The sequence below is a fragment of the Lipophrys pholis genome, assembly GCF_963383615.2.
Source record: "Lipophrys pholis genome assembly, chromosome: 19".
In the NCBI taxonomy this organism is placed as follows: Eukaryota; Metazoa; Chordata; class Actinopteri; order Blenniiformes; family Blenniidae; genus Lipophrys; species Lipophrys pholis.
Window position 1 is genome coordinate 20,834,683 of NC_137647.1, and position 26,054 is coordinate 20,860,736.

A 26,054-nucleotide genomic window follows, 5' to 3' on the forward strand; every position below is an offset into this window, starting at 1 on the left:
AAAAAAAGCTATACATACAAAAACTGATGTTGCATTCATTATATGTCGTATTGTTTAGATGCATCTTGTGACATTTTTAACTTCTGTGGCCGTTATAGATATTTTTCCTTCTTTCATGGACTTTCCCGCTTTAGCATTTTGCTGTCGACAGCCGCTGTGCGTTTCCAATTGTTTGAGCTGTTGATCTTTTTCACGACTTTTTTCCTCTTTTCTTTTTTATTATTTCAACATTTTTTTGTTTTCTTTTTTCCTTTCCCTTTTTTGCTTCTCCTGATTAAAAAAAAAAGCTGAACTTGCAATTTTTAAATGTTTTTATTTCAAACGTTCTTCCTGTCTAATTCCCCAAAAATAAATCAAAAATCTATTTTTTCAATTTTTTAGCCAACCCAGCTATTCCAGCAGTTCTACCTGTTTCGGCTGATTTAATCCTGAGAATTAAACCAGGCTCCAGAGCCACAGCTTGCAGACTCCTGCACTAGATTATGCACGTCAGCATGGTCAGACTTGTTTGTATTTACACACATTCCTAAGTATAAGTACAAGTTGATAAATTCCAGACTAAGCGGGAATGCACTGATGATAAATGAGGCCTCTGATGGGTCTGGATTGACTTTATTTGTGGTGAGGCTATCCCAGCAAATAAAGCAAGAAGGCTGAATGTAATTTCAAATTTAATCTGTGTGAATATACTCATTTGTTTTTTCTCACATGCACACTCAAAAAAATCAACTATGCAGTTTTTCAGTTTACATATCAGAAATATGTTTGATTAACACGAGCATATTGAGTTTCCTGTTGTTAAATGGTTCATTCTAATACATGTTCAGATAATATGAATAAATGGGATTCAATCTACTTAATATGAATAGATAGAAATGTGTGACATGATTAAATTACATTAACTCAACAAATTAGTTTTGCGTTTGTGGAAATGACTGAGAATAATTTTTTTCAGTGCACAAAGTACGATAACCGTAGCATAGCACAAGCTAAACAAGTGACAGTCAGGGTGAAAGGACAAACGGAAAAAAATTTTTTATTCAGATAATTACATAGTTGCTCACTTTAAAACAACCACATCACATGGAGAAAGAAGAGAATGGAACGTGAGAGAACAAAAGTAATAACGAGAGTTCACACATGGCTGTTTTCTTCTGACCTGGGTGCAGAGAGGAGGCGGTGGACAGAGAGCGGGTCAGAGACTCAGGACTCGGCACAAGTGACCCGCTTACACTGTCGTCCCACACTGTGCGCAGGTCAGAGGATTTTAAACAGTTCACACAGTTTTATATACATACAGTGACATTTATTCATTCTGTGGCACAGCTTGGAAACCTTAAATCATGCTTTTCACTTTTATTCAAATTGTAAATTAATCGAGACAGAGGCTGACCGAAAGCATGTAAAATTTTCGTGGATTTGTAGAAAAGAAACTGTGGCTGAAATAAGGATTTTGGCCAACACGTCAGTCGGTCGTCAGTGTTGCAGCCCGGAGATCGGTCTGCGTGTGTTTGGCAGTAAAAGCAGGACTCTGGACTTTAGATTAGAAAAATAGCTCTAACAACAGACTCATGACATAGAAATCACGAGGGAACAATTAAAAAGGAGACGTTATAAAAGTGTCAATATACAACAGAGAAATCCCAATTTAGTGGTGGAAAAAGTTTGAGAGATTTTTTCTTTTTTTTCTGTGTTTAAAAAGTGTGGAGGTAGCTTCGACTTTTAACCATTTATCTGAAATATAATCAAATCACGAAAGGCCTGCACTGAAATCGAAAAGGAGTGAAACATACATAGACTCACCGAGATCATAAACTTAAAAACAAACTTTTTTTTTGGTGTTCATTATTGAATTATGCATGGGGTTATAAAGTGATACTCCAAGCCAACTATTTTAAGCATTTAATTCTTAAGACAAAACATGATTGGTTAAAAAAAAAAAAAAAAAGGATATATATAAGAAAAGAAAGTTATATTACTAAAATGCCTGATTGAAGTTTTCATGTCTTCCAAGAGGTTAAATGGTGCATTCAAGAAGCTGGGAATTTAGAAAGTTGGGACAGTCCCATCCCCAATCCGATAAATCGCCAGAAAAAAGGTGTCATCACAAGTATCGGCGAACAAACAGATAAAATTAAGTGTGTAAAATTTATATTATTGACAAATGTTGCTTTGACACATGCAGAACTTTTTTTTTTTTCTCCCATTGGTGTTTCCACTTAAACTGCACTAAAGTCAGTTTAACACAGAGAATGTTTTCATGAAATATTACTTCCCATGCAAAAAGCAGAACTATTGCGTTTGCTTTTCAGAGCTTTCCCAAACAAACCACATCAAAAGTAGGAAATTACCCAGATTAAAAGATTTCAGGCCCCCATCACACATTGTGCTTTTTTTTTTTTTTTTTCAACCCCTCATTACTCCTTGAACGCACCAAAAGCTACAACATGAAGTACTTGGTAAAGATCAACGGGGCTGGAGTAGCACTTTAAACCCCTCACACCGAACTTTCACCAGCAGATGGCGCCACATACAAACACGACAGATGCTGCGAGTCAGTCGGCTAAAGGTTTCTGAACAATGAGGAAACACAGTCAAAGTCCTGCAGGTGCCACAGCCTTTACATATATATAAAGATGTTGTTGTGTTCCTTGCCATTTTGACCCCCAACTCCCGTTTTTTTTTTTTAAGTTTTGCGCAGATAAAAGTAAAGGGTGATCCAGCCTTGCAGGGTTCTGAGGTCAAGCTGACCCCCCCCCCCCCCCCAACCCTCCCCAAACCTCCATTATAGACAAAGGGACAGTGAGGGCCAGAGTGGCGTCTGCAGTCTGCTCTCTATACGATCACTCCTCACCTGCTCATAAGGGCAGAGTCGTACACAAACGACCCCTCTGTCTCTTTATAAATCCTCGTGACCCCTTTAGAGGTGAAGTAGCACAGAAATCTTTGATTTCGTGACAGCATCTTATCGCTCCAGCAGCTCTCGTTTCACTCAGACTTCACATATTCAAAAATCAACCGTCACGTTACACCCGCTCCTTCATCTCTCTGAGTATACTTCAGATTTGCTAAAACATGGCCGTTCTCCCCGTATCTTCCCTTCAAAACGTTTTCTCGCCCCACTGACTCCCTCTCTCTCAGTTACACCCCCGGCTGTTCTCCTCTGTGGATCCCACTGGTTTGCTGCCCTCTTCATCTTCCTCGTCCTCCTCGTCCTCGTCCTCCTGAGTCGCTTGGATCTGCTTGGCCCTCTCCTTTACGCTGGACAGCTTGTCTGGCTGCTCGGCGGTCGCCGTCTCCTGGTGATCTGTGGGGACAAACACTGGAGTCAGAGGTGGACGGTGGGGGGTGGGGGGGGGGGGTGAGCGTGCTGTGCGTTGTGGATGACTGTTGTTAGTGTGTTTGGATTACAGTGCATGTGGAGGACAGTCTAGAGACAGAAAGACGTGCTTGAGCATGAAGCACCGGTACTGTGACAAGACAGTAAGAGTGTCTCACGTCCCCTTTGACCTTTGAGCAGAAAAAAAAACCCCCAAGTCGTCATCACTGGCTGATAAAGAAAATCTTTAGTTTAAATTCTAAGTGACACGTTTCAGTGTTGGTTTCTCAATGTTTCTTGCCACAACTGCTAAATCAGTGTGACTGGACAGCAAGAAAGAACTTTTTTTTTTTTTAATCATTAGAATCCCCTTCAGATAACCATTGATGCTTTAATCACTCAAAGGCAAAACATTATTAGAGAATTACTTTATGTAATTCGGATTATGATGAAATGTCTTTGCTGTCAATCTGAAAAAATAAATTGTTTATAACAGTTAAAAATGTGATATGATGGTTAAAATGTCATTAATAGCATAAGGGGCCCTTCACATTCAGATAGTCCGGGACTCGTTTCACTTGGGTGGGAGGAGAGCCCTCCAACTTTCACCCCTTCATTTGATTTGGTGACGTTCACATTCACTTTAGAGAACCGGACCAAACCGCCTGGAAAATGTCACACAATTACACCTGCTGCTGGTTGGGGGGCGCTGTCGCCCGACATAGACACTGACCAAAGAGGAAGTAAAGAAGAAACACGGCTCATCGATTGGCCCAGACTGAAAGCGGAAGTCCAGCTGCTTTAGCCCGTGGCGGCTATGTTTGTTAGCTCGTGGCTAATGGGTAGCCACAAACAACCGCGATATAAAGTCTTCAGACCAGATATCAATGAGAGTCTTCCTCACTACTTCTTCCGCACGACTCCACGTCTGAACGCTTTTTCTTTCTCCGTCTGCTTCTTCTGATTCGTGATTCTTAGCTTTGTTTGTTTACTACCCAGAATATATTGCGCGCTATGTCACCACCCCACCCCCCACCTCCCCCACCCCACACCCCAGCTCGAAAGATAGTTTGTAAACGAACCGAGACCCACGTTGTCAAGGGGACCAGAGATGTCTTGTTTGTTCCAGTTCGTGGGCATGTTCACGTCGCCCAAATGAAACAGTTTTTCCCCAAAGAGAACTCTGGTCCGGATCAAGCAGAGGAATGTGAACACGCCCTTAATCAGGAGGCGTTGACCTTTTCTTCCTTTGAGAGTCCCCCTAATATGGCTGCAGACCCCCTGTCTCATGTCTGCTTTGGTCACACCCACTCAACCAAATGTAAAAACACAGCAGCCCTAGAAATGAAAATGTGTTCTTCTAGTTTTCTTTGACATGTGCAAGGTTCAACAACCTCCAACCCCAGAAGGGTCTCATACAACCTGGTCAGATGTTTTCCTTCATAGCATCAGTGGTTGTTACTACAGGTTCATTGAAATTCAGGGGGACCCTTGGGAGGGTCTTTTTTTTTTTAATCTCACGTCACTGCTAAAACGTCTGTGTACATAATTACATTCTAATCAGACGCCAATCATATGATATGAGCTACCTTATTGTAAATACATGAATAAATAAATAATAATAATAATAACAATAATAACAATAATAATAATAATAATAATAATAATAATAATAATAATAATAATAATAATAATAAAAATGAAAATAATAATGGTGATGCTCTCCTTGGTTTGTCTGTCTGAGCTCCAGCCAATTAATCCTAATCTGTTTGGTGAACATGGGGGCTGATCAGTATACTTTACCATGCAGTTTGGGTACTTTGTCTTTCAGCAGGTTTACACAAAGAGATTTACTCAGAGAACATCAAATCTGAATGAAATACCTTCATTGTAATGTGAGATAAAGGAGATTACACGCGGAAAAGGTTGGTTCCATTAGATTTGTGTTCTATTTTTGTTTTCTTTTTGTGGAGTTAAATTTAGTGCCGATGTTTAGACGGGTAAGTCAAACAGAGTGGAAAAGGGTTATGAAGTGAGGAGAAATGGGATGGCACACTGAACTGAAATCAGTACTTGAATCCAGTTACTAGTTACACATGGTGGAGTTACTTCATTATTGGGTTTGATGTTCCTTTCTGTGCGGATTTTGCATGTTCACGTTTTGTGCTTTCACTTAATCTTAAATAACAAATAAACTCTCATCAAATAGTATTCTCCAGCAATCTTTGGGTCTGACATCGCACATTCAAGAAAATTCATTAACTTAAAGATTTATACTCTAATTATGTTTCGAGTTTGTTTTCCACTTTGAACAACTTTTAAAAACTTTTTTCTTTCTGTGTAATGGAGGAATAGAGATCTTTCAACAAGACAAAAACAAGAGTGCACAAACAGCCTGCAGGATTAAAGAAGAGGACATCGGTCAAACAACCTGAGGAAAGTACACCTTTGTAAATATTCATAAAGGGAAAATAAATGTCTTACCTCTTCTGTTGAAAAAAAATTAAATTCAGGATTTTTCTGTGTTTTTCACAATTTAAAACATGTATTTAATGTGATTGTTGGGAGTGTTTTGATTGTGTTTTGTTTTACATAAGCTGCTAAGAGCACACGAGTCAAACAGCGTGAAAACAAAACAATAATGATTATTAACACATTTTCACATGTTATATAAATTGTCAACACATATAATAATGAAACCTTGAAATGAAGAACTGGTTTTCTGTTCTTTGAGAAGATAAACTTCTGCTTTTTTTCCTTCTTACTTTTTTTTAATCTAAATTGTGCTTTACACCTGACCTGTTGAACGACAGCGTTTGGTTGTAAAATGATGCTTGAACCTGTTTTCTCGGTTACTCTTTAAGCCTTTTGCAGAGCCCCGTTGACACAGTGAATACCCGGGGGCTCGCCACCTGCAGGAAAGGTTCTTAATGGGTGCTATGGGATCTGGGTGACGGTGCTCAGACTGCCACCCCCGCCACCCGGAAAGGGATAAGCAGGAGAAGATGGATGGATAGGTGTTGTCACTTAAAGAAATTGTCGGGGTGTGAAAAAGAGCAATATTTCACATGATGATGGTGAATAAACTCACTTTCAACACCTTCTATCTAATGTAAATCTCTGTGTGAGTGGTTGGGGTTAGAGTTGCATAGTTTATTAGTTATGTTGGGAAAAACTCAAAAGGACAGACAACACCCAACATGAGTCATTAGTATCAGTTGTGTTGTCACAGATTTTTAAACTGGGTCAAAGTGTATTTTTCCTTTAAAAATGGTGTTTTGTTGCTTGCCAGTCCAACAGAGAGATCCCCTCTCACCAGAAGCTTTGGAGGGAGATGCCTCCTCCTCCCTCTCCTCCTCCTCCTCCTCCTCCTCCCTTTCACAAGGGTCTTCCATAGGAGGGTAGACACCGAGGTGCTGCATATGCGCCTCAGCCATCTTCTGCACAGCTACACACAGGTAACACACAACACACACACACACACGTACACCACACAGACACAAGGACACAGACACAAGGATAGAGGGATATGTTGTTTTGGTTTTACCACGCTTCAACACTGTCAGTTTTTATCGAGCCTCACGGGGGATTTTGAAAGCATGCCAGGCAGGCAGGAAGCCAGTTAAACACATGCACAGACAGACAGACGGCTACTAAACACTATCCCACACTCAGTTTTTTTGTTTTGTTTTAAGAGGAGACACTCCACTGTTGTTTTGCATCCCTCCTCTCCCCCTGTTCGCCCATCTGCTTGTTTGTATATTTGTCTTTCCTCGAATGCACTCTCTCCTGGCAGTCCTGACTCTCTCTCTCTCTCTCTCTCTCTCTCTCTCTCTCTCTCTCTCTGCTCTTTTTGTGATGTTATCTCACTTCCTCCAGGTCACCTTGGCTTCTTTCGCTCTTTCATTCGTTCACATCCTCAGACACACAATGTAGCTCTATCTGAAGTAGGCCTCATCTCATCTCATCCCCCCGTCTCTCTCTCATCTCTCTCTCTCTCTCTCTCTCTCTCTCTCTCTCTCTCTCTCTCTCTCTGTCAAGCTTAAAATATGTTATGCAACCAGAAATGCTCCTGAGTTAGCACTCTCTCTCTCTCTCTCTCTCTCTCTCTCTCTCTCTCTCTCTCTCTCTCTCCCTCGTTCCCTCCCTCCCTGATGAAGGGCAGATTTCTGATGCAGGCTTCATCATATCATCACTCGACATGTGACACCCCAGAGCTCCTGTGTGTGGCATCATAACAAAGCACCACGTATGTGTTTCCTTCATGCCTATACGTGTGTTCATGTCGGCGTGTGCGCACGCGGCACAGCTGTATACACAACTGTCCCGTAATCCTGGATGATCCAGACTTTCCTAGATTCACACTCAATGTCTCACAGCTGTCCCACTCTAATCTCCGTCTTCCTCCCCTTTTCTCTCCACACAAACACACACACTCACACACACACAAACAGACTTGATTGTACACTAAGACCAGAAACATACACAAACACCCCTATGCGTATCATAAACGTGCATGCAGAGGAAGAAAAAAAAGCCTTTTACTGCACATCTCCTTATCTGTCACATGCATTTTGTTTCTGCAATCATCAGAACGAATCGGATGAGATTGAATGCGGCGAAGCACGGTAAAACAAGAAAAGGGCTTACACACAAGGGATGAATTACAACACACTCAACCGCCACCTGTAGAACAAATGCGGGCGGTACTCACCTCTGAGCGATGGAGGCTGGTACACATTTGGATTGACCCGTTTTGGTTTGAGGACTCCATTTTCTCCCACAACCCACTGAGGCATCAAGACAGAGACGTTAATCCCGATTTTCTCTCATACTTACGCCTTAACGATCACCTACAAACAACCTGCACGATTCATTTATGCGTCAAATGTCTCAATGGGTGGAAACTCTCTTTTGGATGGTTGCAAATCAGGTTTTTAGTCCGTATAACTGTCATGTATGTTAGTATCAAAATACTGAACGCTCTTTTATGCTTGAGGTAGCAGTGATCATCACACATTATTAATCAATCAGGTTATTCCTGCAGACTTGAGAGTAAGAATAACAACCCTTGACTTGCGATTGTTGAGAGTTTCTTTTTTCTTTGGTAATTTAATGGTGTGAAGCACATTAAAGGGCCTCGTACATAAAGTTACTTGAATTTCATGTAAAGCAAAATTCACACAAAAAGACCAATGCACAGTGCTATACATGCTGTATAAAGTACGATAATGTGGTTTATGATGCTGACATAAACAGACATTCAAACCCAAGATATTTCCCTTATAACTTCAGGTCAATGTTTTTTTTTACTTTGTTCATTTTTGGAGTGTTGTAACAGCCTTTATTGGATTACATATAGGTAGAAACACCTATAAATCCTATTGGCACGTTCAAATTCTAGGATCTAAAAAAGGTTTGAAGAGATCCATGTTTCATAAGATATTTCAAACTACTATTTTCAAAGTTGAGAATTAATCTCAAAGCTCAATAAATCTTAAATGAATGTGCTTGGATTTGAATACTGGCCGAATGCACAATGAGCAGGGAACATAAAATGATCCGCCGTAACATTACAACCAGCTACATGACATTGCATAGTTTCACCTTTATGCTCCATATACATGAACTATGATTCACAGTTACAGTTGCGGACACTCCTAAGAATATTCATTGGAATAACTTTGTTCCCTGATGTATTTTACTCTCTAACAGGCATCATGATGAAGAAAAGCGTCATTCACGTCACCTGTCATTGGTCGTAATGTTATGGCTGATTGGAGCAGTCAATGAAAAGTAAAAGGAAGTACTGTATTATTCGGTTGATTTCTTACTTGGATTGGTGGGACGGAGTTTTTACGGGTCGGATGAGGAAAGAGACACTGAGCAGAAGAAACAGTGTTGACTTCAACTTTACCTGATGTGTGGACTGATCGTCCTCGGGTGATGTCTGGTCCGCTACCCTGAACAGTGTCGCTGGCGTCGGCCTCCTGCGTCGGATCTATGCACAAACACATGAACACAGCCCACTTATAAATGAATGAATAATTAAACCGGACAACACTGTGTAATAATATTTTCCAGCACAACGCTGTATCAGTCAAATGGAAAATGTCGACACTGGTGAAGGGCACGCTGGACCCTCACTGACTTCATCAGCGCTGTGCCGCGATTGGCTGATGGGTCAACGGCTCGATGGCGGTCAGATCAGAGCGTAAGTCTAAGTCAGTAGGGTGGCAGAAGATTCCATGCTGAAACTTCCTGTTTCCATCTAAACTGATATTTCTGATCATCGAAGAGAACCGAAGAGAGATAAATGACGTGTAAGATGTGTCCACCATACATACATACACCAACCCTAATAGAAAATAAATGGATCGGGGTTCATTTAAACTAAATGATTCCCTCAAAGTGGTCCAGATGGGACCGTACAGTGCTCCATAGAGGTTCCCAGGTGAGACAAACTGCAAGCCTACATCACACTACACAGCACAGGCCACTTCGAACAGTGACGTCTGTGTTCCGAGAAACAAATGCACAGTTGTGTTCCCGTACAGAAACGTCATTAACAGTATCAAACTCTCACCACGTGCAGACTTAAAGTAAGCGCCGCCAGGTTTATAGCTCAGAAAGACCATGTGTGGAAGGTTCAGCTCCAGGTTTATGTCATTACTGTGTGGAGTTTGCTTGTTCTTTCTGTGCGTCGGTTATCTCCCGTACTTCTGCTTCCACCCATTATTTGGTTATCCCAATGCAAATGTGTGTGTGAGCAAATGTCTGCCTCTCGGCGTTAGCTGGCTTGATAACACCCTTCACAGGCTGCACACTGCCTCTTCCTCCGCCTTAAATAAAGCGCTATATATCAATTGAATGATGAAATAAACTTAATTAACAACTGATCTGATAATAACTGGTGACCAACTCCAACCTCATAATAGCTACAAGTATTTCTTGGTGACAAAACATGAAATATGGTCATAAACCAAAAATTGGTTTCAGCCATTTGTCAATCTGAATTTAGTAAGTGAGACAGTTTTAATTGTGGTTTGTCATCACACACTTAGTGCAGATTTGTAAAAGTGGGAAATAATCTGAAAAGGAGTCAGACAGTCTCTCTTCTCCGTGTGGCAGCAATTTAGTTTCATTCAAACCAGCTTTTCAGGCTGTTTCTCAGAAAATGAGTTAGTTCTTTGCATAAATATCTTAAATAGAGAAAACATGTGAGTCTTCAACAAACACAGCATGAAATGAATGAGTGAGGAAATGCTGGAAACATAAGTTTTAGGTGGAGAAAACACCTGGAGGAGCGTTTTGCAAACATTTTAATTGGCAACGGGTCAGAAACATGACTGAGCGTTTTAGAGAGGCAGAGTAAACATGGCCAGACAATTTCAGAATAAATCGTTTCACAAGGTAAAACCGCGAGGAGTGGTTTTCCAAGAGGCGCAGCAGTGAGCTTTAGAGAGAAACAAGATGCATTCACCTCTTGAGTTGTTGAAAAAACAATAGATGGAAGGCAAAATTGGTGTTTTTATTAAATTGCACTCAATTTATTTCAAGTGCAATAAGGACACATATAACTTTATATATTATGTGAGGTAATTTATCGATCAAAATCCTGACGTATAACAGTTACAGACACTTTGACACAGTGTATAAGGAATTACCATGTATTGTAAATTAGAATGATTCAACTGGTAACTGGTGATCATCAAGCACAAAGGCAGAAAAGGTGTAAATCACTACAGGAAGCCGCTACCTAAGTTCAGGATCACTTCCAGATGAAACGTAAAGCTTTATCATGTACAAAAGAAAACCACGTGTGAATTAACAGATTCAAAACAGCTTGGAAAAAAAATATTTCCCTCTTATCATTTCCTGGAATTAGGGTTATAAAACCACCCAGAATTTAGGTGCACATTAAATCAACGCAGTAAAACATGGAGAGAAGTGTCCTCTGAGGAAGGAGCCAACCTTGGCCACGACATGAACCGGCTCGCTGCTGTTTACCACATAGCATCATAGGAGGAGCTCGAAGCATCCTGGCTCTATTTTGTGTAAAACGGCTCCATATGGAGGGGGTTTGTGCGCTGGTGTTTGTTTCCCTTTGCCTTGTTCTCCTGCGCCGTGCGTCATCGCAGGCAGGCAACATGTTGCCAAAGCAGAGGCTTCGCCGGGCGCGTGGTGGAAATCTGCTGCCGTCAAATTCGACAACGTAGGCAGAGTAATCAAGCATGCATTTCACCTTTATTTATGACACCAGATGCACATTTTAATCCCATCACGCAACTTTCCAGCATTCCTGTCTCCCCTGGATCACTCGCGCTGTCCGTCTGCCTGTCGTTTCCACATCTCACTTGATCCCCGGCTTCCTCCATCCTGTTTATGTCCCACATACAGCCTTCAATTCCCTGACAGTGATGTCGCCCTCGAACACTCCACTTCCTCCCTTTTTGATCACCGGCGAGCGTCACGACTTAAATCTTGTTATTATCCTTCAGTTTGATGACCTTTGCATCCTGTTCGTTTCACCTGCCTCAGGCTGATTCCAATGGCAGCGGTCGTCAACCATGCTTCCTGTGACCTCGCCTGTTTCTCGCCCGGCAAGGTGTGTGTGTGTGTGTGTGTGTGTGTGTGTGTGTGTGTGTGTGTGTGTGTGTGTGTGTGTGTGTGTGTGTGTGTGTGTGTGTGTGTGTGTGTGTGTGTGAGGGTAGGGGCTCATGCTGCTGAGCCCCCTGCCGTCTCTGCCTGCCTGACATCTGCTCCTCGGCCACGTGGGGAAGCTGGAGGAGGTTCACACCGAGCCCATGACCGAGTCCTGTGGAATTACGGCAATTAAACGAGGAAACCCGCCGCATCATTCACCCATTTTCAAATATGTCCAATCTTTGGTGATCACAAGTCCACACAACTCATAGGTAGGAAGGTACGGGAAGATGAATGAATGAAAAATAATCCCTGTCTGTTCATCTCAAACAATCTGCAGCAACAAATCAAGAAATGAAGAACGTAAGATGATGTAGCCAATGACATAAACCAGGTACTTTAGGAAAAATACATCTGAGAAGTGATTGAATCTGTGAAATCAACATTAAAAATATTAAATAATACAATTATATATGATTGTATACTACTACTACTACTACTATCTAGTATTGGAGTCAAAAATATTTATTGAAATTACCGTCTTTTTCCCCAACAACAAATAATTTAAATAATGTGAGACAATCTTTTTATATTCATCCACACAACAACAAACAATCTTGTCATTGGTATATCTAAACACCAAATTCTACAAAACCCATAAGCCATCAGTGTTCAAGAGCCACAGATGGATAGAATGAAGATATACAAAGATAATGCTGTATTAGTGGAAGATAGACGATGAACAATCTGTCAAACATTCTCCAGTTTATACAGATGGAAAAACACTTTACTAAGATTTTCATTTCCATGTAAAGAAAAAACTAAATAAATAGTTTAAGAACAAGCTTGCTTGATCAACATAAGGAAATAATGCAAAAAGTTACTTTATTTTTTTAATCAGATCTTGTAGATTATTTTTATTAGTGTACCTTCATCGACCATTTCCGAGGACTAAAGGTAAAGTCAACAATGATGAAACAAAAGCAAACATTTTCACACTGTCTGGTCCATTTATTGATCCTCAAACTGGTTTTCTTCAATAATGTGTCACCCCCCAAAAAAAACCCGGCATTGAAATTTCGCTTGCTTAAAATGAAACTTATTGGCACATTTTCTTTAACCGGGTCGGTTAGAACGCTGCTGTCGCTTCAGCCAAAATGACATTTTCCCAACTAAGAATGAAACGTGACCTTGATTTAAAAAGCTATATTTACTACTATATTTTCTCATTAGTATGTGTTATAATTAGTTTGCATAACTTTTCACCACTCGATACAAGCTATTAGGAAGGGTGGCACAGTGGAGTAGTGGTTTGCACCGTCACCTCACAGAAAGGAGTCTCTGGGTCGGAGGCCAACAAGTTCTGTGTGGTTCTCCTGAGCCTGCGTGGGTTTTCTTGAGAGATCCTTTGGCTATAGAGGATATGAGAACTTTATGGAGTTTATCGAAGTAATTTATGTGGAAATAAAATACAAGAGGATTCCACCATGGGTTGAGCGTCAAGATTAATCAATTACTAAATTTAAGAATATAAAACTCAGATTTTTCAGTCACACCCAGTTTAAGTCCAATAAAATCTCATATATTTGCACATTTGGTCAGTTTCCCAGCTTGCCCGATAAAATGACTGCAATGATTAGCACAATACCGTCGTCTACATGTAATATGACTATGAATTGTATTGTTTTGCAGTTGTCATTTTCGTATAAGAGGTTAACAAATAATACCATAACAGTTTACACTCAAACACTGGCTGCTAAGATTCACAATAAATGACGCAGGCGACCAGTGCCGGTGGAAGCGCTCGCTGTCGTGCACTGTGGCGTGAATTGTCAATGCCAGATGACATAAAACACAGATTGTGATTCTAGTAATTTTCCAGCCTTAACACCGCCCTGCCCTGCTCTGTCTGCGTTACGTAATATCGTATGTGACTTCCTCATTTACGGCAACACTGAAGCACAGCGTGTGAGATTACTCCAGCTACGCTTTATCCTCTGTGGCCCCTCCCATCCTCTGTTTTTCTAAACCCCCTGCCCCCAGTCTCAAAACCCCTCCGCCCTCGGCCTCTGGCAGCGAGTGCTGCAGTGGGATCAGTGGAGCTCTGCCGGACTTGCACTGTGGGGCCGCTGTGGCCTTTCGGGGCCTCCACAGGTGCTCGCCTGCAGGCCACGACCAGAGAGACGGCCGCCTCCCACTGGGATTCACAAAGACAAACACTTTCAAATGAAAACATTGGCTTGTGGATCACAGCATAATAGTTCATTTAAAGTGGATGAACTCATTTTAACTCATGTGCTGACCCTACATTGTGTCAGGCAAGCAAATTCATTTAGACACAAGGCAATTCATTAAAAGAGTCATATTATACAGCTTTTCAACCCTTTACATGGTCTCGTTGGTCCAAAAATGTTGTTTTCAAAGTTTATTGCCATTTGAATATTGGATCATAGGAGCTGCATTCAGAATCTGCTGTGTCTGTGTGAGCTGGACTGGCTCCGCCCACACATGCCCATCTTGGAAAGAGGAGGAAGTACTTCCTCTCGTTGTGCCATGTGCCAGAGCAGAGCTGCCTAATTGTGGGAAGAGTCAAGGGGAAGGCCTACCTTTATTATTATTATTATTGTTATAAACCCCCGATGACACCATATAGGGTTTGATTTCTGATTGGCTGGTTGGAGCAACACACTTTTTAAAAACTGAAACAAGCCAGGGAGAGAGAGGACAGACATTCCTCACTTCTGGGGCGTCATTCCAGGTATGGGGATGATTATTACTGTTGGAACCATTAGAAAGAGAATTTTGCATAATATGACCCTTTTAAAGCTTGACAAGGAAATTAAAGAAATACATTAAGCAATTAAGAATCTTGATCTTAAATGAATAGGAGTATGAAATACTTTTAAACCTCTCGCTCAACTTTACCTTGCGCTTTTCCCATTTTGGTATTTGAAATCCCAAATCACCCACAAATATTCCGTCCTCTCTGCAGGGAACCCTACACGTCATACTGTACCGACAACGGACTCGCTACACGCATCCAACATAGAAATAATACATTTCTACATGAGCAGAGGAAGCGATTCGGTGCATCACTTCAAAATTTAAATCATTAAATGGCCTCTAAAGAACCAAACAAAATGCTGTTTGGTGTTAGTATGAGACGTGAAAGACACGAATGTAGTCCTTGATCATAAATCTAAAAGATTCATCTCATACGAGATGCTACCAATCTCAATATCATCACACTCGTCATTGTTAGATACAGGCAGAAATGTGGACGTTCCTAAATGTGGTTGTCCATCCATCCATCCATCCATCCATCCATCCATCCATCCATCCAAGTGTGAATACTGTATTTAAAGTGTATATATGTACATTCCAACAGTCATACTATCATCAGTACTGTCATTGATAGCACTCACAGTGAAAACTGGATCAGTTCTGAAATTGGCAGTTTCTCCATGTGGAGTCTGCATATTCTTCCTACATGGGCTGTGGCAGGTACTCGTGTTGATGTGTATTCTGTGACTATAGATTAAGTGTGACTATGTGTGTTGTATGTCTCTGTTTGATTGATGACAGACTTCTGACTTGTCCAGGGTGTAACTCAGATCTGCTTACAGGAGCTATGAAATCCTTGATTTGATACTTTTTTAAATTTTCTTTTTTCATTTAAGGTTGAAAACTCTGTCAAGTGTAAACGGGGACACGGCAGTTATGTCACTCAGACAAAGGAAGGACTCCTGCACCTTACTCAGTGCTGGTTACGTGAGTCACTGGTCGCTGTTGACTTTGCATGTTTATGAATGTGCACATATACACGTGTGTGTGTGTGTGTGTGTGTGTGTGTGTGTGTGTGTGTGTGTGTGTGTGTGTGTGTGTGTGTGTGTGTGTGTGTGTGTGTGTGTATATGGATCTGCTCCCCCGAGGCCCTCCTCAGAACTGCTGCTCTGGTGGCCGGGGCCTATTAAAAGCAGCGGCAGTAGGACACCATAAACTAGATCGTAGGAGTCTCTGGAGGCTCTGTGGGACGAGACAGAAAGAAAACTCTGCACTGACTATGGTGCATCTTGAGAGGCGGCCTGGACTCTGTGCGACACACAGCTCAGATCTTCTTCCCTGTTAGCTGCCATCCCCCTGGTATCGCACATCTCTCCGTTACACCGGGTCGTCCCATCAAGCAGGCTCTGTGACAGAGTTAGAGGAGGCACTCTTTGATGGCCCCGCTGTAACCGAGCTCCAGATGGATGGATATGGATCGTACAATATTGATTTGTAGCTATGGCATCTGCCTGCAGGCAAGTCAATACATCACATAGGAATAAACACTTGCATTGTGGATGATGCAGTGAATGCACTCAATAGAAAGATTGTTGGGGATTATATCAGGGTGGGTGGGGGGACGGGGGAGTTGGTCACGTCCCACATGATAAACTAGGACTATTGTATAGCGCTGAGCCAGGTCAGCTTAAAAATCAAAGCAAACCATTTGTATCACATGCGTCATGAACATTAACAGAATTGATATTTTTCTCATTGACCCTCATTGGTCGGTCAGAAACAGCTGTGAAGGCGACTTCTGGTTTTTGTAAAGTCTTCATTTCAACTTTATATAAATGAAAAATGTCTGTATTTAACGTCACTTCAACAACCTACGCAACTTCCATATAGTGTTTTCACTTTTACTGTTTTTTCACATTTTAGCCAGTTTCTTATAGCACATCCCTTCTATAACCAGCTCAACATTATTCTCCGTTTCACATTGCTATATTCCGTCTCTGCCGTGGCGATCTTTACCTCCACTGAACTCAGAAGAGCAACTCAATTAAACAAAGTCGTAACGGCGGCCCTTCACTTCCCTGAGTCGAGCCCCCTGTTGAGCCTTTGAGAGGAAAGAGCAAAACCTCATGGGGCCACAAGTGCAATTTATAAATGGATTCAATATCAAAGTCAAGTTAAACTGACCCCAATCAACTATGAGTTGCATTTATGTGAAGCATCATTCGTTTGAAGGCAACGTGATAACTACCGTCTATAACATTATCATATCTGCTGTAGTGGGCAGTTAATGGGAATATTCTGTCAAGAATTTATGGAATTGAAGGTGCAAGGTGATCTCTTATGTGCATTCATATATTTTCAGTTACGACACTTCAACGTACAGAAGGCGTGTGACATCTTAGTAGTAAATTCTACATAATACGCATTTTACATCCTCACCACTTCGACGTGACACAACATATGGATCCCAAAGACAATAGAGAGCCAAAGACATTCAACCAAACTTTTCTTCTGGATGCAGGATTAAAGTTGTTTTCAATTAAAGTCATTAGTATTGCAGCATGGATGCAACTAATAAAGCTGCACTTTCACAGGCGCTTTCTGTATTAATAAAGACATTTGTCTCATTCATAAGGAAATTTGTCAATTATATATCTGCCTGCTATGATACAATAAATCATTGATTATGGCAACGTGTCCTAATGCTTGCAGTGACTTTGAAATGAAATTCTCAAAAATTTTGCACTGGAATAATGAGCTATCGAAAGAGGGCAGATCTTTTATTACTTCAACTGTGCAATCCCCAAAACCCATCAGAACTACAGGCCCAGAAGAAACTCAAAAGCAGAATTAGAAACAACTTCAAATACTATCCAGCGTTATAACATGAAAAAAACAAAAACAATAATGGGGATATTTATTATTTAATTGTGTGTGTTTTAACAGATTCATCTTTCTTTTGTTTGTTTGTTTGTACAAGACAGTTGTTTAAGTTTGAAACGAGCCTGCTCGGCAAAAACTATGACATATAAACACTCAAATAGCAGTGAAATATACTATCATGCATCAAATAGCAATGCTAGGCTCCTTCATTCATCATTCATACAGTCATAACGAGACAATGCTGCTTCTGCAAAGACGGGTTAACGCACTCTTAATTTTCCAGAAGGTCAAAGACATGGCAGCAGAATTTGTTAATTGCGAATTGATTAGTATTTTGCACCGTCTTTATGGTTTTGCAGTGTTTCATTTTCATTGTCTGTCAAGTCCTTAGCAAGCGTCTTTCATCTTCTCTGTTCATGCAGGCTGAAGTTTCATTTTGTGTGCAGTTATATTGTCAATATTTTGTGGATTTCCCTTTGTTCCAAACATTTTGTGCTCATTCTCCTTTTTTTTTTTTTAACTCCTGCCCTCCCTTTTGGGATACATCATGGTTAAAAACCATGCCTTGGTTCATTTCCCTGTACCCCAACACTATGTATGTGTGTCTGAAGGGCTTATTTCCTATGCAAATATCCTGCATTACTGCTGGATTAGTCGGAGAATCTGTGACTTCCCAACAGTAATGCTTTGCAGAGACATTTGGCCTCCCCACCGGCGAACTGAATAAACCGGCAGGTTGCAGGTAGCATCTGGAGGGGCTCTTCTATGACCCCTAAACAGGAAATGTAATTACGCTGCACCCAGTGGCACAATGATATCATACTCAACAGCCTCCACCCCCTCCTCTACCCCCCCCCCCCCCCCCCCCCCCATCTCACTCCTATCTCCTCTGTCTCATTGTACCCCCCAGCATTTATGTAATTAGCTGCTGATCGCTGTTTGGCCTGTTGTTGCAGACACTGTTGGAAGGGAAGGTCTACCATCGCAGGGCGGCTCAGACGACGAGCTGCCGGCTGATGAGTGACAGGAAGCCACCTGCCGGGCCACAGCGCACAACAGGGGAGCAGGCCACATGCCACTCAAGGCTTTCACAGAAACCCGGGAACGGCTGAGATAATTCCACACTTCCTTCTCATACGCTTGAATTCAGAAGTTACAGAGGTTAAAGGCAGGTTTGAACGGTCGACAGAGCAAATGGTTACTCATCCACAGCGTCATACCTACCCCCAATGTGAACATTGTAACTGCTGATAGTTGCTATGCGAAAGGGTTCCAAACTGTTATGTTTGAGGTTTCAACCAGGATTTGTTCAAAATATATGAAAGAATAGCAATGTTATCTATTTAAACTCCAAATATTAGCTTTACATTTCTACCAGACGTACGAGGAACAATGTTTTGGCTCCAGGCCGTTCCCTCCTACACACACTGACACTGAAGATGACCTGGCGTGCCCCTGTTCATTAAAAAAACAAAAACAAATGCCCTATAACCACTGCGCCCAAAAGAGATTACAACTCACAGAGCAGCAATAACAAAATGCCATGTCTTCTCTGTGTTGATGAAACAGGGATCGGGACCAATCCCATTTGTTTGGAGTCACGCTTCGGCGCTCCCCTCAATGTGCCTGGATCAGTGCGACCGTCCTGTGGCTCTGTACCGAGGGAGGCTGACTCCAGCTCACCACAGCTGACCCTGACAGTAATCTGTTCGCGGAGGAGAGCGGCTGAACGGCCGGGTTCAGGATGCAGATAGTGGCGCAGAAGCCGCGATACCGACGAGTGACGACATTTGCTGACGACAACGAGCTCCTGATCGGCTTCGGCTCCTGTCCTGTTTCTTATCTGGAATGCCTGCGTTGCCCTCCTAATCCTCTCCTTCTCCCCTCATCACAGATACGGCCATTGTTTGTTCCGGTGTCGAGGGTTAACAGATGAAGTGCCTCGGATGCACTGCGACTTCGCCACACCACCATCTCATAGCAATATGTGGAGGAGCTGTAGTAAATGATTGAATGCGTATCAGGGGATGTGCTCGGTCTGCTGTTTGCACCCTGACTTGGACTGACTAAAGAGGGAAATTCATTGTCGTCTTAAAAAGCCCCAGGACCAACAGGCATCATGGCACCGCTTCAGCTCAGTGTGTACACTGTACTCAGGTGACAAATCACTCTGCCCACGCTCAATATTTATGTTTTTCCTTCTTCTTCTTTTTTTTTTTTTTTTACTGTTTATACATTCCACACACACACACACACACACACACACACACACACACACACACACACACACACACACACACACACACACACACACACACACACACACACACACACACGAGCCAGGAGAATATGGCGGGCTGTGTAGGTAATATCATCATCAAGAGAAGATCACTTTCACAGTCAAAAACAAAATATATAAGTCGGAACAAACGGCTTTACATTCAAAGTGCCAGGAGAATATGGAAAAAGAGTGTGAAAGGAAACCTTGTGCAGGGCTTCTGTAGACAGATACACATCGTGAACATGTTGCCACAGAATTATTAACTAATAATTAAAGTGCCTGGCTTGTCAAAAGCAGGGAGGAACAAACACATACCAACAGAAAACAGGGGCGCATTGATTGAATCCACGCTGCAATTACAACGTCTGGACCCAGTGAGGCAATTCATCTGGTTTATTTTAATGATTTTCTCACCAATTAGTTCTCAACACCACAAGTGAAAGGAACATGAATGCAACAATAATCGTTTTCAAAGGTGACGAGACGGATCATTTCAGCTACGATGACGTTCCTGACAGTCCACAATCAGGGAAAGAGATCGCCGCACGCTCTTGTCCACTCCCAGCATGCCTTTGTGCCACACGACAAGATGTTCTTTCTGGGAGTGCATGTTGACAGTCCCCCAGACTGCTAATGTTTACCCACAAACACACGCTGCACCAAAGGTCGCTGTTTGATGTTTAAGCCATCGAGTGGACGGGAGCGGGGGCCAGAGGGAAGATGAGGGTACAGCAGGGGCGCTGAATCACACCTTCCATAACCCTGCTTGGTCAAATATAGATTAACCTACACTTTGGTATTCCCTATAATTCTCTGAGGATCCAGTGGATTCATAGGATCTCCCATGAGCGTGACCCGGATGGGTAGGCGCACGGCGAGACGGCTGTTTGTTGAACCAACAACGAGGCGGACCTGAGTGGAATCAGAACATGAAGCATCTGCACAATGACCCTAATCTTTTTCCTTTTTGTACATTACTCTACATCATGTGCAGAGCATGCAGTTGGCTATGGTGTGGGACAATACGTGAGCACAGTCATGTGCTTTCCGCACGCTGTTTCAGATGATGGCAGTAATTGCTCCCGAGCACTCAGTGGACAAAATTAAAATACTTGGATGGCAGAGCATATTTATCCACAGCCACAGGAGGATTCCTGGTTTGACACTTGGGGGCTCGCTAAAGGACAACTAATTAGAAAGACAATGCAATCTATTTGTGACTCACGAAGACAAAGCGGTTCAATACATTACCTGAATAATGAACAGAAGTAAGTGAAGAGCGGATGATAAACTGGTGCAAAACATTGACGGCAAGTCTTCAAGTTAAACTTGAAGGCGAATGTCCTCTTTGATATACCGATTCATTTTTGTTCAAATGGACAACAACAGCAGCCGAGGGGAGAGAGTTGTTCCTCGAGTGAATAATGTGCAGTATTATTATTGTCATACACCTCGGAGGCATTTCCAAGTAGCTGCTGCTTTCTCCACAGCGAGCAACACTTCACTGAGTGGGAGGACAATGGAAGCGACTCTCGAATCCAAACTATATATCTAAAAAAAATAAATACCAGCGTGTATGTAAACAACCTTTCAGATGGAGAGAACTGTCCATTAAAGTTGACCTTTCGGATGCAAACTGTGGGGGGAGCGCTGGGGATGACATCGCTGTACAGTCTATCTCCATGGTAACAAGGCCCCAGCGCTTCAGTGGATGGCGGTTTTGGGGTTTTAAATGCCACCGGGAAATTACAACACCAACAAAAACAGTTAAGGCAGTTGTGTAACAGTGTTCTGAAGAATGGTATAGTCATTGCAACTCGTTAGCAAAGACGGACTTGTAGGCGACAGTAATTGCTTTGGGAGGGGGAGGAAATGAAATGAGTGTAGTTAACTGTTACCCCTGCCCACACACACACACACACACACACACACACACACACACACACACACACACACACACACACACACACACACACACACACACGCTCGTCTCTGGAGAATCCCATCCGCCCAGAGTAGATGCTATCTGCCTTTAAACACACATAAACACATCCGCTCCTGAAAGCTCCTTCTGTTTCCACGACTCCCCTGCAGCATTATCATTGTTTGGCCGTGACAATCGGCATTCATCCACCTGCACGTACAATGCCATCAACCACCCACCGAAGTCTTGATATCTATGTGCTTGCTGCTACATCTACACGTCGCCGTATGGTCCCCTGAGTAACACACAGTAGTGCACACGACCTATGCGAAGGTACAACGCAGGGCTGCTGGATGAAAGCCAAACATTGGGCCTAAAAATAGTTGAACGCTGTTTGACCACACGGTGATTGAGCAATAAAGGTCCAACCGGACACAGAAGGAAATGGGAGAAGTCCCCCCACCCCCCCCCAAAAAAAAAGAAAAAGCACACAGTAGCCCACATATGGCAGATTGATATCCTGTGGTTTCTTGGAAGAGTCAATAAGGATCAGACCACATTGAGAGCAGAAGAGATATTAAAGTCAGAAGGTAAGAGTCTAAATGAGAACATGAGATAAGATAACTCACTTCAAGACAAGAGTTTTACTCAACAAAGCCCCGAGGGGTGATTTTGTGACAAGGGAAGCACTTTTAAAGCCAGATTACTCAATATAAGTAATGATCATGCAGGATAAAAGGTAAACTCTCAGCACGATCTGTTTCATGGAAATCTATTTTTATGTAAGTTGTGAAATGAGGACAGTCACCGAAGGGGTTGACCTCTGCCAGGTGAGCTCAGGGTTCATTTCTTTTACCTTCTTCTTTGTCTCTCAGCGAACACAAAGCTTTCTTATCTCTCATCAGGTTCTCAGGAGGACTGAGCCACTGGCCTCGATCTCTCAGAAACAGCTCCCACTTTGGCCCACTTATCTAAAATAACCATCACCAGCCACTGCAGCCAAAAAGAAAGATCAGCGCTGTCCTGACATAAATAAAAAAATTTTTTTAAAAAATAGTACAAAACCTTTCACAGAAAGACGCCAGCTGTGCTGAGTCAGTCATAAGACACTGCTGAGGCAGAGCAGAACTGAAGGATTTTATATAAAAACCCAAAGGTCATAGAGAATGACAAACAGGCCAAAGAAATAAGTAGCAATAACAGTTATGTGATAAAGCCAAATGTCAAGGCTATCATGCTGCAAAAAAAAAAAAGAAAAAGACAAAAAAGACCGAACTGGGAAGATAATGTCAATGTTACATTGTTAAAGAGGTCGAGATGAGATGAGACACCGCGACTCTAATCTTATGAGGAAACACAAAGAGGGAAATGTCATCATAGTTTCTCAACAGAGCGGCAGACGGTGCCACTGAGCCGAGTGAGGAACCTGTTGAAGATCACACAAGATGCCTGGAGAAGAGTTGTGAAGTGTAATTATGTGATTCCTTATAGAGAAAGTTATCAACGCCTTCACTGATGGGACAGCGGTCAGAGGGAGGAGGGGACATAGCTGGAAAGCACTTTAAATGTATATAAACGACAATAATAACTCTTTACAGAGAGTGACTTGTCTTGTGACAGCCCACCGCCTGCTCACCATCTCCACTTGCCGGGGGTCCAGGTTGGTGGGTGCAGCGGAGGGCACAGCAAACTGGATCTTCCTCCTCTCCTTGGGTTCCCCCTCAACCTCGCTGGACACAGACGGCTCCATGGCTCTAGATCCTGGGGGTGAATGAGGGTGGTGGGCGGCGGAGGGGGGGGCGGGGGTGGGGGGGTCTGGCTCCAGAGAGGAGAGGAGAGGAAGCTGCCGAAAAATCTCTATAACCCCCCTTGGAGGAACTCCCCACTGATGGGTCAGCGCCACTCCTGAAGACTTGTTCTCTCTCTCTCTCTCTCTCTCTCTCTCTCTCTCTCTCTCTCTCTCTCTCTCTCTCTCTCTCTCTCTCTCTCTCTCTCTCTCTCCTGGCTCACTCCTTCACACCCTGACTCCCTCTAATCTAGAATAACATCAAACTCCTGCCTCCTTCTCCTTCCTGCAGCCGTGGTCCTCTTCTTTTCCTCTGTCACTCCTCCTGCACTCCTTTAAAACCTGAGCAGCAGCAGTGAATGAGGCTTGTCCCTGGATCTGGCTGTGAGGGACAGAAGTGGGAGGGTGGAGGGTGGAGGGGGCGTGGCCAGTGGACACAGGAAGGCGGGGATATCAGCAGAGGGGGAGGAGCCCCAGCTCGGGAGGGGAGGAGAGGGGGGGCACTATGTTTCTCTACCTATCTAAGCTGAGGTTGATTTGTAATCAGAAAAAAAAAATAATAATCTCATTCCATCAGCTGAGCCTCTTTTGGCCTCTATTTGTGAATGAGAGATTTATGCTGAGCGAGGGAGGGAGTGCTAAAGGGATAAACAAGACTGTAGTGAAGCAAGCTGCATGCAGGAGGGGGCGTATACAGCTAACCCCCCCCCCCCCCCCCCCCCGTGACGACCATCATCACGGACTGTCATTACAGAGACAAGCTTAGGCATCTGTGGAAAACTTTGTAAATCGAACAGGAAACACCACAGAAAGGGACGATCAAAGAGTAGAAAAACAAAACATAAAAACAAAGCTGTCAGCTTCTTGGGCTTGACAGTGTTGAGACTCCAAAAGAATCAAACAAAATGGGCCAGACAGACCCTGACGTGAAAAAACAGAGACGAGAGCAGAGGGAGCAGAAGTGAGAGGATTGTTAGTAACAGAGAGTGAATGGTTGTTTCAGTGAGAATTTCTAGAGCTTCGCTGTTATTTCACTCGCAAGGCTGAGGGATTTGGACGGTGCCGGGCGGTGGATTTGGCCTCCGGGTAGTGTTGAGCTTTAAGAGCTGGCAAAGGGCGAGATATCTGTAGTGGGAGGAGGAGGAGGAGGAAGAGGAGGAGCAGGAGGGCCAAGGCATGTACAATACTATTGGAGCGTATGACATCTAAAGTGTCAACTGTGTGCATCTGAAACCTTTTCAGCATCAGAAAAAAAGTTGCACACAAACTGCAGCATGTTTCAAAAAAAAAAAAAAAAAAGAAAATTTAACTCTTTCTCAGCCTGTTGCTATTTTTGCCCCACGGCGGTTGTGCAACTCGTAGCGCATTTAGCAGGAGTTGTGCAATTAATTTTTTTTTTTTTTCACAAGGAGCGCATAATAGCCTCTGTGTACCAGGCTGGCTCGCCACAAGCCCAGGATTTCCAGTGTTTCATGATTATTTTGAGTAATTGTCATCAAATGATTATTGTGTTTTAAGAGGCTCGACAATCAGGCATGGCGGAGCCCTTTAAGAATCACACGGGCAGAAAGTCTTCAACAATTATAATACACAAAGCTGCACCTCTTTTGTGGGCTTCATCACTAATAGTGTCGGGTCTCAGTGTAAATACTGAGAACACATGTTTTGGTTTGAGGGCACGGGTCTATAGAGTCGTGATGTCATTAGTTCTGCAGGTATGAAAAGTGGTTGTAAACTTTTCTTGTTAATCTGCAGATTCACACTCAGATTGTCTCATGCAGAGGTGTCACACTTTGGACAAAAGGTTCATTCTAGCTCATTGGTCGACCTTTTTCCTGGACAAAACCTCTTCGTACTTGCTGCTCCGACTGAGGATCACACTGTTGTAAAAGCAGATATAGTTTTTACAGGCTGTGTAAAAAGGAGCCAAAAAGGTTAAAACTACTAAAATATCAAACAAAATTTCAAGAATGCTGAAAAAGGAAGTATAAAACCGCTCAAATCAAGTATAAAACAGCTGAAAAGAAAATGTTTACCATCCTGAATTCTGACTGAAACGTCATAAATGCAACACAAGATACAGTTTCTGTGCGTCATAACTTTAAACAAAACGTTGGCGGCTGTGTCGTCCTCATTGTGAAAGGTTAAAAAAGTGTTTTGTGGCTCCGGGTGAATTTGATTTGGTGGAAAATCACAAAAACGTCTCTTATGAATTTGATCATAAAGGTTGCAGACCCCTGGGCTGGAGGAATGATCGGCCCTGAGAAGGGACAGCCTGTTACTGGCTGCCGTCTGAAGAGAACTAAAGAGAACTGTGATGAGGAGAAAAGAGTTTCAATCTTTCTCCCGATTTGGAGAACTTTTTATTCTTTCTATTCTTTTCTTTCTTCTTTTTTTTTTAAGGACCAATAAGATGGCATTCAGTTGTTTT

The 26,054-nt window shown here is 42.6% G+C and overlaps 1 protein-coding gene across 2 annotated transcripts; it reads right to left on the bottom strand.

Annotated features, from left to right (window-relative positions):
* Positions 1 to 1,012: 1,012 nt before the first annotated feature.
* Positions 1,013 to 24,022, bottom strand: ppp1r1b (protein phosphatase 1, regulatory (inhibitor) subunit 1B). Of its 2 annotated transcripts, XM_080488728.1 has the most exons (5): positions 23,474 to 24,022; positions 9,237 to 9,320; positions 8,034 to 8,109; positions 6,636 to 6,767; positions 1,013 to 3,307 (listed from the first exon to the last, which is right to left on the bottom strand). In XM_080488728.1, exons 1-5 carry the CDS (start codon positions 23,585 to 23,587, stop codon positions 3,138 to 3,140), a joined length of 576 nt encoding a protein of 191 aa, XP_080344854.1. In that variant the 5' UTR covers positions 23,588 to 24,022; the 3' UTR covers positions 1,013 to 3,137. The 2 variants fall into 2 exon arrangements, with proteins under 2 accessions (XP_080344854.1, XP_080344855.1); XM_080488729.1 differs by lacking the exon at positions 6,636 to 6,767 and having other exon boundaries at positions 1,019 to 3,307; positions 23,474 to 23,984.
* Between the last annotated feature and the right edge of the window lie 2,032 nt (positions 24,023 to 26,054).

Coding starts and splice junctions, on each gene's coding strand:
- ppp1r1b (XM_080488728.1), bottom strand. CDS start 23,587: ATGGAGCCGTCTGTGTCCAGCGAGGTTGAGGGGGAACCCAAGGAGAGG. Junction 8,110..9,236: donor ACGATCAGTCCACACATCAG/GTAAAGTTGAAG, acceptor TTGATGCCTCAG/TGGGTTGTGGGAGAAAATGG. Junction 6,768..8,033: donor CCAGCCTCCATCGCTCAGAG/GTGAGTACCGCC, acceptor ACCTGTGTGTAG/CTGTGCAGAAGATGGCTGAG.